Source organism: Epinephelus lanceolatus, chromosome 11, assembly GCF_041903045.1.
Source record: "Epinephelus lanceolatus isolate andai-2023 chromosome 11, ASM4190304v1, whole genome shotgun sequence".
Classification (NCBI taxonomy): domain Eukaryota; kingdom Metazoa; phylum Chordata; class Actinopteri; order Perciformes; family Serranidae; genus Epinephelus; species Epinephelus lanceolatus.
Window position 1 is genome coordinate 10,368,845 of NC_135744.1, and position 13,567 is coordinate 10,382,411.

Consider the following 13,567-nt stretch of genomic DNA (forward strand, 5'->3'; position numbering starts at 1 on the left):
CAACCTGCCTTCATATCTGATGGCTGCACCGGTGGAGGTCATTGTCCCATCTGTTGTGAACTCTACAAACAAGTAACGTCCGGTACTGAGCACACCCTCATTGGGCAAATATTCCACTTCATAGGAGTCGTACACAGGGGGAGAGTCTATGTTGTTGCCATTCTTAATCAGCAGCCTAAAAAACACACAGAGAAAGAAGACAGTTTAAAATAGATGTAAGTGAGCCTTGAAAGGTAAGAGAAGCATAAAAAAGAAGTTACAAGCCATCCCAGAGCTGCTCACTGTTCCAGTTGTGGCTGTAATAACTTTGTGATAACATTCTCCCCGACTCCATAATGAGGTGAATGGCCATGTGTGACGATAGCCATGTGGATCAGTAGTTACTGAATAAAAATGTAATGGAATTGCTGTTTCCTACCTCTCACTACCCTCTGTAGTCCCTTCAATTCGTTCACTCGATAGAACACTGTTAAAGGATTATAATGATAAAAGGTCCTTTCAAATTCATCTGTCGCTCCCTAAAGATTTTGGTTATTTATAGCCTTTGAGGGTTTTAATGGTCTATCCACAGGCATACTGCTATTCAGAAAACGAGTTTAAAGCTCAGTGCCATCTATTAGCTGAAGACACACACAAACATTCACACTGCACGCACTCGCTCTCAACGTGTGATTGATTTTAACAGCGTGCATACACCACCTGTCATCATCTTCTGCCAGAGCCACCTTCTCAAAGTGAATGTGAAGCCGGTGGCCTTCAGGGGCCTCCAGGACCCAGTGGCACGTCAGATTGTTGCTGTAGTTGCCAGGGAAACCAGGAGAGACAATTCTACCATAGGTGGCATTTTTTATCATCCCCCCACAGGATGCTATACGAGAAGAGAGACAATGAGAGAAAAGAAGAAGAAGACAAAGAGTTAAAGGGACTAGATGAGAAAAGTAATGAAACCAGGGGGGGTTTTAGAGGAAATCCCTGTCTGAGCATAGATTGCATCAATATCCAGTGGATTGTGGCCAGACTATACTGGGCAGCTCACCTGGGTCTAAAAGTGTGTGACTGTGTGTGATGGACTTGTAAAGAGAGCAGCAAAACAGCAGCAGTAACACTATCAGTTCAGACCAGCTGCAGGCAGACATGGAGAAAGGCTGGAACTGGCAGATGAGCCTTTACCAGCAGGAGAAGGAGAGTCATGCAGCCCAGTTCTAATTAAGGCAGCCAGGTCCAATGGCCTTGTTTTGCCCCGTCTCCAAAGAATAGCTCCCCATGCTGCTAATCACATGCAAACACACTCATTTGGCCTCAGAGTGTAACTAATCAACTCGGTGGGAGACAACCAAGTGAAAGCTTTTGTTAATCAAAATCATCTGCGTTCTAAGTGGAAAGCTGAAAAGGGCTTACAGTACACCTGCGATATTTAAGTTTTGTTTAATTTTCACATTTTAATTGTAAAAACTTATGTCACATTTTAACAAAACTGATTTAACAAAGTTTCTCGGAAAACATTTGAACAAATTTAATTACAACTGCAAGTTCGCTTTAGAAGTCCGCCCTCCAGTCAGTGTTAAAAACTAGAAGGTAATTGGGTACAAATTAAATCTCAAACAAAAGGTTGGCCAGCATCCCAATTAACCTGAAGGTAGAAGCACCTACAGTTCTACAGATTTAGTTTTGTATAATTACATTTTTGAGCTGTTTTGTTGCAGTTCAGTGAGGAGTCTGCAGTACCTCTCTGCCCTGAACTGCTTCTACTGTTAATGAGCAAACACGTGTCTGGCAAAGAACCAGCTGGCCTTACCCACACATCGGGGTTCCTTTCCACTCCAGTAAGGCGTGGTTGCATTGCGACAGGTGAGCATTTTTGGGCCTTGCAACTTGTAGCCGGTGAAACAGCGGAAGTAGGCTTCTCCGCCGGCGTGGAGGTGCGTCACTGAAACTTCTCCGCCAGCAGGCTCTTTGGGGAATGCACAGCTCAGCACAAAGGCTGGAGAGGAAAGAGTCAGAGATGGAGAGAATGGGAGAAAGTTTAATTAAATATAATGTGAGTATTTCTTTTCACACAACACACTGACCAGGCATAAAAATCCTTGAACTGAAGTGAATTATTTCATAAGCACTATGAATGAATATAGTACCACAGTCTCACAGAAATATAATCAACACAACCTCTTTACAATGTATTTGCCATTTTTGCCTTCACTGATAGGACAACCATAGATTGACAGGAAAGGTGGGAGAGAGAAGGGGGATGACATGCAGCAAACAGCCACTGAGGCCAGCACAAACGACTTAAAGCGTATATGAAGCGCAGACTCTACCCGGCAGGTTAGAGGTAACCCCAATGGTCCCAGTTTCAAACACGCCATTAACGTTGTGAAATGCTTAAAGTTCAGTCACATTTAGGGAAAGAAACTATGGTTTCAGTTAAAATAACTACGCACAGGACGTAAGTGAGTAAGTGGCGTAAACTTCGGTAGTTTGCGTAGTTGCGTACAGTCTGTATCACATAACCACATTGACTTTTCCTGTGTGTTTCAATCCCCATGCTACCATACTATTCATTGTGCCAGAAAAAGATTTAGTACATCAGATTCAGTATGCCAAAAATACCAGGATTTTTTACTGTATACGGTCCTATTTTGCAGTATGCAAGCCAGCATGCTTTTCTGGTATCGGACCCACAATCCTTTGCACAGTGGAAGATACATCACATTGACTAAGCAGCAAACAGATAACAGATCGTCACAGCTGACAGAGGCCCCAGTGGCCGAAATTAGTCAATCACAAACAACGTATGCAGTTAAAACTACCTACATTGCAAAGTAACAACAGCAGAGCTCTCCGGGTTGACCCCCTTCTCTGTCAAGCTTGGCCAATGGAATTTTTCCAAATCGCATACTTTTCCTTCTGACTTCAAATTTTTCACTATGGACCAGGATGGATAAAGTTCAATGCGCAATGTCATGACAAAGTACTATGTTCCAAATGTATGCATACTCCATGCAACAGTACGTACTTTGAAAGGGCAGCTGCATTACGTACTGAAAGCAAATAAAAAAAAGAATTTGTATGCAATTCATAATGAGCATTGGCTGAAAGTCTATGTTTGTTCGGCCCATCCACCACCATCCCTCCTGCTCAGTCTTTATACTTAATTCATGTGTCCACACAACAAAAGATCCTCATTGACTTTGCATTGACATAATTTTTATCTTGCCACCATGTAATTTGAACACTTTTTGTGCCCACCACCACCACGTGATGTTTTGACAATATTTTTTGTTCATTTCATTATTTCTCTGAGACCCTGTTGAATATTCAGTGACTTATTTCGAAAGAGGATAAATGTGCTTATTTCGTTCTGCCAATGTAATGCCAGTGAAGTATTCAATGTGTGACTGTTGCTGTGGTCTGTCCAGTGTGTAAGCTGCTATGTGGAAGAGGTCACAGAGTAGTGATGGTTTAGAAAATGAGCATGTTATTGCTATAATGCAATTTAATCATATCCAATTATATCTGCTCATTTTCAGCTCTGTAATGAAAGTGCTAATAACTGCATGTATGTCCGGATGATGAAACACTTTATCAAGAAACCCGCTTGGTCTGACTTTTATCACAATTTTAAATAATTTACCAGCGTCCAGTGGCCTGAGGGAGATTTTCATTGTAGACACTGAAAGTTTTTAGATGCATAATTTCATGCTCATGTTTCATTCGGAACAAAAGTCAATTCTCGCCAAAACAAGCAGCCAACAATGTTAACTGGCTCCACAACATAATCCTCTGTGTCCTGCATTGTGTATAACCCCTGCTGTTTTGTTGCATTGTTGACCATGTTGTCTCTCCTCCAAACCATCAGTGAGCACCCGAACACATTTAGATATAAATGGTGAAAAAACAAATTATTTTTTCCATTCCTGCTTCTCTCTCTCTTCCTCCGCACATACACACACACACACACACACACACACGCAATTAGATGCTATAACCAACCTTCAACTTTGTTTATAAACAACCCCAGCTCTTAATTTATTGCAGTTTACCAGTTCATGCAGTATGCAAATGTACAGAGACATGTTCGCAGCACTACAGTAATTAACATCACTGTGTGGTGCGCTGTAGAGCCACTGCAAACACTTTGACAAATGGAAATGCCGCTGATCAGTCGAACATCATGTGCCTGTAATGCGATAGCTGGAAGAGGAATTGCCTCTGTAGTGGTTGTCAAAGAGTCGTGATTCCAGCAGGGTAAGATCAATGTTCCTGGACTTGCTTTGCATTGTTGTCCTGTCCTTGTTTTTGAATAAATGGTGTAGGATGGGATGGAGTTCACATGGATAATGGAGTGAGCTAACCAAGTCTGTAATGGAAGCTATTAAACAGCCTTCTCTTCCTGTCTAACAGCTGCACTGTTCTACCTCATTAGTGTAGGCACTTTAATGACCAGACTAAAACTTTTAAACTTCTGGAAATGTGTGAACAACAAAACAAGCAACATAATTGGACCCCGCTATGGCTTGTGTTACGATCACAGTGTGATTGTGTGCTGGGGAAAATTACAGAAAGCTTTTAAAAGCTGCAACTTTACTCAAACTTTTGCAAGTTGCACGTCATGTTTCAGCTTAATGGAGTGAATGCAAAGCCTTAATAAGCGCTAATAGAGAGAGAAAACAATAAGGGAAAGGGCAGAGTGAAAGACCTGTCTGCGCTGAAATTGTACTTGGAGTCTTAAAAGCAATTATGATAATAATCAGGCATGGGCTATGTAGTGTAAACACCTTAATCCACTTACGTTAATATGATTAAAGTTATTTGTTGTTTACAGAATTAAGACATGGACTACAGCAATTTTCAGCTGCATAGTTGAACGGTTGTTTGGTGTGAGCCTGTCTTTAGAAATATGCTCAAGTGCGACATGTTTCTATTTTATTTTATTTTTTTGCTTGATTTTTATCAAATAAAACATCACAGGACTTTTTTGGTACAGTGGTTTAAAACTTCCCTGACCCAATCTAAATTGTCCTGATAAAGTAATCACCAACCATTTAAAGATTTGACACAGGATCAACAATAAAACAGATAAACAACATCACCCGTTTAGAGTCAGAGCAACAGCCACATGTAAAAAAGAGACAGCTGACATTTGATAGAAACACACATGAATACTTTAATATATTTGGCCACTGAGGTCTGAGGAGATGCAGGGCAAGTGGAGGCTAAACAGCACAAAAAAGATTCTTCAGACGCTCTGCAGCGGGCTGGATTTGAAGTGCTTTCATTCAGGCTTCATTGTGAATGAAAAACAACACTTTAGTGATGTTTCTAGTATTACCTTGAAGCTAAATTGGATATTCAAAAATGTTATTCTATCAATCTTTGAACCTGAACTCGAGGGAAAACAGCCTTAAATGCATAACGGCCATAAAGGCTTGTAAAACTGCCCCCATCCACTATGTTTTAATCTACTGACTGCTTTTTCTTTCACGCAAGCCGTGGTTTCCACCGTAATGAAACAGGCCTTTCTTTTGCACTAAATCAGTGAGCCACAGGGACGAGGTACGCTGCCCCTGGGTCATCCATTCAATTCATAGTTTATCACCAGCTCCAATGAACCTAGTTATTGCCATTATCATAGCAGCATTTACATCCCTATTGAGCATGCAGCGGGAGAGCCGGAGGCAAAAATTGTGGAGCCAATTCCTGAAGTATTAAATTACGCGCGGCCTCCATTCCAGTAGATGTGGTGCTGGGCCATAAAGTCTGATTGTTTTGCCATTACAAATAATAGATCCACAGTGCAGACAGCCAGGAAGATTAGCTGATAGTACTGTAGGGCCACAGGAAACAGATATATCTTTAGTTATTGTTTCCTTGTCAGGGAAAGGGAAGAGTCACATTGGTAATATTCAGGTGAACCCTGTTTCACAGCATGACTAGCATTTTAGATCGCGGCCCAATCCCATGTCTTAGTTTTACTCCCACCCCTCGTTTTCCAGTGCCCCGTTGCCCTTCAGAACAGAGTTACAAGGGGTAGTGGTTAAAATCTTCCTTTTTAAATGGTAAAACCCTTAAGGACCCTGATACATCCTGAGTAGTCGTCAGTGGCATTTGTGGACTCAACTGTGGCAATAATGGTACAGTCACAATGATATTAGCAATTTATCTGATGGAGATAAAAAAGCATGCGCGTTCACGATTTGTTCACACCGGACGTTTTACACTATCAATCGATTACACAAGTCATCAAATAAAAAAGAACCCTACCTCATTACCAGGCCACTAGCAGTGTTCTGTGGGCTAACGTTAGCAACCCATGCTGCTACCCTGCACTGATATTAGAGGTGTGGTTACAGGCTAAAGACAACTAAAGTCTTTTCAGTGCGTTACAGACATTGGTGACACAATGTCCAAGATGCACCCTCTCCTACCGAACGTCAAGCACAGGACCAGAACTGTCAGATGCTGTGTATATTAAATAGAGATTGTATCACATTTCTCCTCAATAATGAGAGGCAGAATGGGTTGATGGCGACACGGACCATACATTATTCATGAGATTAGACAGACCATAACATCTACATAAAAGAAAATTTCATTAATAAAATGAAAAGACCAAGATCTGGATCCCACATGACCTGATTGAAGCCTGGGGGGAATATTGAGAAATCACAGCCCGAGCCAGCCTGAATGCGATGGGTCAGGTCAGGCCAGTCCCAGTCCGGCTCGTGCACAGACTCAAAGAGGTCAAAATGTGGGATTGTCATCCACAAATCCGCAATGATAATGTAACTTCAGCTAGCTAGCTATTTAGCTACTGAGACAGCAACATACAAGAGAGTTTTTTAACGTTATAAAGAAAAGGACCATATTACATTAAAACTGCATTAATTTAAGATAATACAAGGGCTATACTTTTTAATTCTTTATTAACAAGGAAAATACATGTGTGGCTTTCTTTTGTGGCTTGTGCAGCCATCTTGCAGATGATTTTTCTCAACACTAAGTTTAAAGTGTGCCACTGAAAAACCTTTGTTAGCCCTAACACTTCACCCTACCCCTCCTCCCCAACAAGAATTGGGACACCCTATCCCTATGTGAAGACACAAAACAGATAGGTAAGTGCTAAGTGGTAGGGGGTGTACTGGGATTGAGCCCAAATGAAAAAAACGGTGTCCACTACAGACAGGAAGTTGCATTGTCCACTGGTATATGCTTTGTGAATTATGGAGAACCGATCTTAACAAAACAAGACCGTGGTTATGACCACTCTGATAAATTCCTTTTTTAAATGGTGATAAGTCGACACTTTCTCAAAGTATAAAACATGTCTTAAACACTCATCTTGTTACTGTCAAATATAATTTACTGTCAAACAGATAAGGTGTCCAAGAGTAAAGACAAAGTGTGAAAATGATGCATCATCCCACTGTGTTTCTGTTTCTTTCAAAATCACACTATTTAGATGAAGGGGGGGCATCAAAAGTCAAAACAAGGAGATATTACTGACATAAATGCTATAATGTCGCACAAACAACACTTTATAGCTGACATGTATTGCTACTTTGTTTAATATCGTTTTAAAATAGGTGTCCATAAAAAAATAAGTAAGGGAAAAAATAGATAAAAGCCTTTGAGATTTAAATGGCACAGTTTGAAGTTAGAAAGCTGTTTTTTATGTGTAGCTTGTCATAACCAATATATAATCACCAGGCATCTGAACACGGGCTAAATGTTTTGGGGGTTTTTTCACTTTATTTTTGTCATTTCTCTGTAGTCATTCACAAGAGTTCAAAAGGGAACATTTCCTGTCGTGCTTCCTTTCTTTTTCTCTCTCTTATCAGTGCAACAGCGATGGTTTTGTCCTGGCTTTGTGAATATAAAGTGTTTCTGTTTATATTGCTTCTTGCCCTTTCTCACCTATCTGAAATTCAAATTTTTTTTGTCAACAAATATGGAACCCCAAATCTGTATTTTGGATCCAATAATTAGTTACAGTTCCCTCAGCCCCAGTCAAAAGTTGTTCAACTTTCTGAAATCGTTTAAAGAAAGTAAACACTTGGTGTGACTCCTGCATTCACTCACACACTCCTCTCATTAATGAGCCTTATTCTGCTGCATGCACAGTTTTCATGTGCCAAATTGACAATGCCGCTCCTCAACAAATAATGGACAACTATTGTTGACTCGGGCACAATGAGATGAGGTGAGGAAGCCAGTAAAACTAAGTTATCCGCCGTATTTGGACAAACAAATAAAATGAATTTCCATTTAGGCCTAATAAACGGCTGCTCTGTTGTATTTCACATGTTGCCTGAATCCCTTCAGGTAGGGAGGTGGAATGAGATCAAACTTGGCAAAGTGAGGGCAGGAGATAATGAAATAGGGTGGCAGAAAACAGAACACAAATAATGAATCTAGTGTCGATTGTTATTATTATATTTCATGACAGTGTATTTGGAGTGTTATCCACAATGTGTTTCATCAACATTTTGAGAGCAAAATGTGTTTCCAAGGAGAGAAAATCTTTTGCTGATGAATACTCATCTCTATTCAGTGGTTGTTCTGTTGGAGATGATTGCAGTCCTGCAGTTAGTAGGTGACTTGTAGGAAAGTGTGACTCTCACTGTATCCAAGCCTCGTGTTCTGGCTGTGCACCAAAGCATTACCTTTTACAGAAAGATCAATATTGTTGTCTCTGGGAAAGTGATTCAGTTGTAGAAAGCCACACCATAGTTCTGCCATGATATGGTCTATTGATATTTATGCGGTTGGGTTAAAAACTCGATTTTAATGGTCATTTACTCAATAAAGGCTATTAAAGAGAAATAACTTTGGACTAGAGGCGGCATCTCATCAATGCTACTGAGAAGTTGTAGCAAATGGTGGATCTCTGCCAGTGGCAGAGGTCCTCTGGCCATCTCACTTGTCAACCCAGCTTATTAGTTACAGCCAATCAATATTTCCTGTAATGCATCACTGCCATTTGCAATCTCATTGATTATGCTCAGTACACTCCACAAAATCCTGAAGTGACAAGTCATGCTCACCCATAGAGGTTAGGAGGTCAGATTTGATGGCCATCATTTCATAAAAGAAAGAACTGGTCATAGCAGAATTAGCCTTGGGTTGTCTACATCTCCATGTGCAGTGTAACACATGATTAGTACCCACAATGGTCATGCATATGATTTTCATTTTTAAATAAATGACAGCATTCCTTGACCCTCTTTGAAAATAATTGATAGTATAGCTTTTACTCGTAGAAATCTGCTTTTTGCCAAAGACCTATTTTGCCTGTCAGCACTGTAATTAACCCTTCTTTCTGCTTTTGGAATAACTGATGTAATTTTCCTGTTCTGTATTTAGTTTGCTGATCAGGTGCTAACCCTTTCTCAACATGCGTGCATGCATTGTATCACAATGACACTGCATTAAAAGTCAGTCAGTAAGCGGCACTGTAAATTGTCATGGGAGTTCAGGTAAGCAGCTGTTCACGGGAATTTGTGGGCAACACAACACTGGCAGGAACTGCCAGAAATTGATTTGGTGTATTAATTTCTGGCAGATTTCCAATCCTGAGAATCTTAGCAGTTGACCCCCCAGCCCCGAGTCCAGGGGAGGCTTTCACATGTAAATGTGAATAATTTGAACTATACAAATGCAAATCAGAATAGTGGGGGGATTTTGATTCACCAGTGGTCCAGAGGTCCAGATGCATTTTTCTAAAAGGTAATAACTGCATTGGAGGAAACTCTATGGTATAAATAAATCAGTATAATTATACACTTAAACTGTATCTTGAACACATTTGCCTTTTTAAAGTAAGTAGCCCTTGCTATAATGAATTACCATGTATGCCATTAGCAATGATTAATAATGTTATTAAAAAAATACACAAAAACAGTATAATTTATTTCAACAATTTACCATACAATGAGGGTCAGTAACTTGTTTTACAAATCAGTACATACATATACAGGTTCAAGGGCTCATCATAAGCCCTTTTTACAGAGATCACACTATAGGGCCGTTACAAAGTCCCTTCTTTTACACAGAACCAAATGACAGCAGCATCTGGCATCGCGGAATCAAAAGAGGTGTGACGGGCATTACATTTAACACAACAGCGGCGGCAACGAGTGCAAAATAAAACACACACGTCAGCAGTAGTGTAATAACAATGGCTAAACATCTCAATACCAATCATTTACCATCTCTGTTATATGGCAGCTGATCTCACCCTCTGCTAGGAGGGTAAAGAGCTCCTGACTCTCATTAATTTCCAAAGTTGCAAACATTTATGGCTGCTGATCTTCTTCTTTGAGTTAGTGGCTAACTGCTAACAGCTACTTTTTAAATCTCTCGTGGTGGCTTGCACACATAACACATCATCAAAACATCACACCTGTCCTGCCCACCAGTCCTGTCCTGCAGTATGTCCTGTTAATAGACGCCATTTTGGTGCTATGACAAGTTCCTAGCGATTGTACCTTACATAAAGTACGGTGATGCTGCATAATGACGCAATATTCCTGCATTGAACAGGCAGTGTAAAAGGGGCTATAGTCTTTTCCCCCGGACTGGGACACAAGACTTTGAACTGAAAACTGTTCAGTCTCGCCTGTCCGTAATCTCTTCCACTGTTAGTTTTCATCCCCATTTATTTTTCTCAAGAACTTTTTTACACTTTTGTTCATACATACATCTCCAATCTTGCCAATGAAGAGCTTAGTACACTATCCTAAATCTAAACAAAAGAGGCATGACTACAATCACTGTTTCTATTGTCTTGCTTCAATGCAGTAAGTATGCAAATGTTCATTTACATTGCATAAATATACATTGCTGCATAGAACCAGGAATATTTGCGTCATTAACGAAAATGTTATCACTGTAGTATGTGCAGCAAAGAATACCAATTATGTACATATAGGGTTGTTTACACTCAGGATGCATTACATGTAATTTGTGTTTTACGCTTGTTCATGTTAAGCATGTGCGTGCAGTTGTAGCTGTATCTGGACATCACTGCTGAATGCACAACAGATGTTGTATTTTGATGAGGATAGGCATATATGTTTGTGTATTGAGGAAAAGATAAGTATGAAGAAAGTAGTATGCTTCTCTCCTGTACCACACTCCCACTACCCACACAATACATATAAGCAGTAAAACACACTTATAATCATGTTCCCAGTGTCAGGCTCACCACTGATCTTATAGAGGCATCCATCAGTCTGCCATCGCAGGCAGAGCCAACGCTGTAGCAGATATTAATTACCCTGAGCTGAGATCCATCTCTCCACAGTTCTGTCTCCTTCTCCACGCTTGTCCAATCACATTTCTCTCAGCCCATTATAAAGGACAAGGTGATACTCTGCTTACCAAGGAGGACAACACAAATTGAAATATCTTTGGTGTCTCCAATATGTCTGATCTTCTTTCAGAAATCTGCTCACTGCATTTTTTCTCATTAGTGTAACTAAATTTGTTGCGTCAGCTTCAAAACCAAATAGGCTGTTTGGTGCACAACTAACTCCACACCTGACTGCAGGGTTATTATATGCCACTATTACTGGTAACAATTAAGCAAGGGTTTTACAGGGTTATAAAAATTTATATCATAAAGTGGCCAGAAATATCTAGTAACATCAGACACAATGGGATCTGTAAAATTATTTGGAGGTGCTGTGTTGAGTCCATGTTAAGATGAAGCCCTCTTTATATCAAATAAGATATCTGGAAACAAAGTAATTCAAAGTACTGAGAATGAAGATAGACACTGAGCAACCCAGGCCTGTTTCTGGCCAGTTTGATGCCCTAGGCCAGACAGCCCAAGGCACTTCTGAGAAGACTGAATCTTTTATAGCCAAATAATGTAACAATATTCAAGTCTGATTTCTCTTTTTACTGCTTTGCTCCACTTCTGGTCTGTGCTGTCACCAGCACATGGTCAACTGTCAGCTGGTAGGTCTACCTGCACACTATCGTCTAATCATATTCGGAATATGATATAGAACATAATAAAACACAGCCTGGTCTCCCTAACAGGGTGTCAAATTACACCACTTGGGCAGTGTCCCCAGCATCACTATAACGACATTGGGGTCACCCTTTAGTATCTGGGTCAACCTTTAGCATGTGAATGAGACGCACCAGGCTATTAACAATCTACAATGTAAAGCCATCCCCGTCATTAGAAAATGTCTGTATAGGTGGATAAGTCCAACAAGCACAGGACTGTGACCCAGGATACCAGTGTTTGTGTCCTGTGTGAAACTAAAAGTCAATGTTTAATTATTTTGTCAGCTGGGAGTCATGTCAGTCGACTCACATGATTTTCCTGCCCCTAACAAAATAGTTTTGTTGCCTAAACCTAACTGCCGACCCCTTCTTAGTCATGTGAGTTGACACCTTCTGTAAAAGGTTGCCCCTGGCATCACTGTAATGATGACAAATGCTTCTGCCGAGGTGTCAAAATATGACAAGAAGGAATGAGATTTAATTAGAAACCTGGTTATCCATATCTGTTTATGACTCTATCCCTATCTTGGTTTTTGAGTATCTGTGAGGAGGTGTCTTTGACTCCACCATGACAACAAAAACAAAATGACAGTCTCTAGCCCCTTTTACACTGCCAGATTTTCTGCGAATGTTGGGCCGTTTTGCCAGCAAGCTGTGAGTGTTTAGACACACAGAGCCGGATTGGCGAGTTGATCCGAGGTGCCCAATTTTCCGCCTCCTAGGGTATTGGCGGAACCCTTTTAGTCTAAAAAGGCCGAGGCGACCTTCTGCCACGGGAGGGGCTGTTGATGACTTGTGGGAGGAGCTGTTGATGACGCCGCTCGTGCGACCCACAGGCGGTGGATAAGCAGGAAACAGCTGATAGCAGGAATTAGCAAGCAGCTAGTAGCAAGAGGGAAACGCAAACCTGACAGACACTGCAATGATGAGCAACTGGGGAGACAAGGAATTGCGCGGCCTCCTCGTCCTTGCAAACAAAGAGGCCATTAACCGTCAGATGACGAGGACGGTGAAGAACGGGCCGACTTATGAGAGAATCGCCGAAGGACAGACAAGCCACGGCTTCCCTCTCATGTCACTGTTTACGTCACACGCTGAGCTACACGTTTTGTTACTTGCTCACGCCCCCCATTGCCCCAAAAAAGGCGCATTCTGTATAAACAAAAGTAGGTAGGCGGCATTTTGGTGCACTCCCCGATTCTGTTTTTATACTGCCAATGCTGAAAAAAGACTGATTGGGCTTTCCTGCAAATTTGCACAATTCCTATCTAAAAAGGGCTTCTGGTTCTGTGCTAAGGTGTAGATATTACCAGCAGTACATTAACATGCACAGTTAAGTCACGCTACGGTTATAGCTCAGCTAGGCCATTTAACTGGACTACTGTCCTCATCCCAGCGTACAAGCACGGGAGCGGCATCGATTTATTGACTTAAGTATGTCCGACTCCACTACGATAGTGGCAAGATGCCCCCTTTCAGCTTCTTAGTATTGGACCTTTTTTCCAGTTGCCCTATTTCGTCACAGACCAAACAACTGACAAACAAG

General features: G+C 41.0%; 1 protein-coding gene across 3 annotated transcripts in view; it reads right to left on the reverse strand.

Annotated features, from left to right (window-relative positions):
- Positions 1-13,567, reverse strand: part of LOC117271839 (seizure protein 6 homolog) — a 121,218-nt gene that overhangs the window by 22,316 nt on the left and 85,335 nt on the right. For all 3 annotated transcript variants that reach the window (XM_033650318.2, XM_033650325.2, XM_033650309.2), the window contains exons 5-7: positions 1,796-1,981; positions 700-868; positions 9-175 (exon numbers count right to left, since the gene is read on the reverse strand). In XM_033650318.2, coding sequence (XP_033506209.2) covers positions 9-175; positions 700-868; positions 1,796-1,981 — 522 coding nt within the window. The remainder of the gene's footprint in view (positions 1-8; positions 176-699; positions 869-1,795; positions 1,982-13,567) is intronic.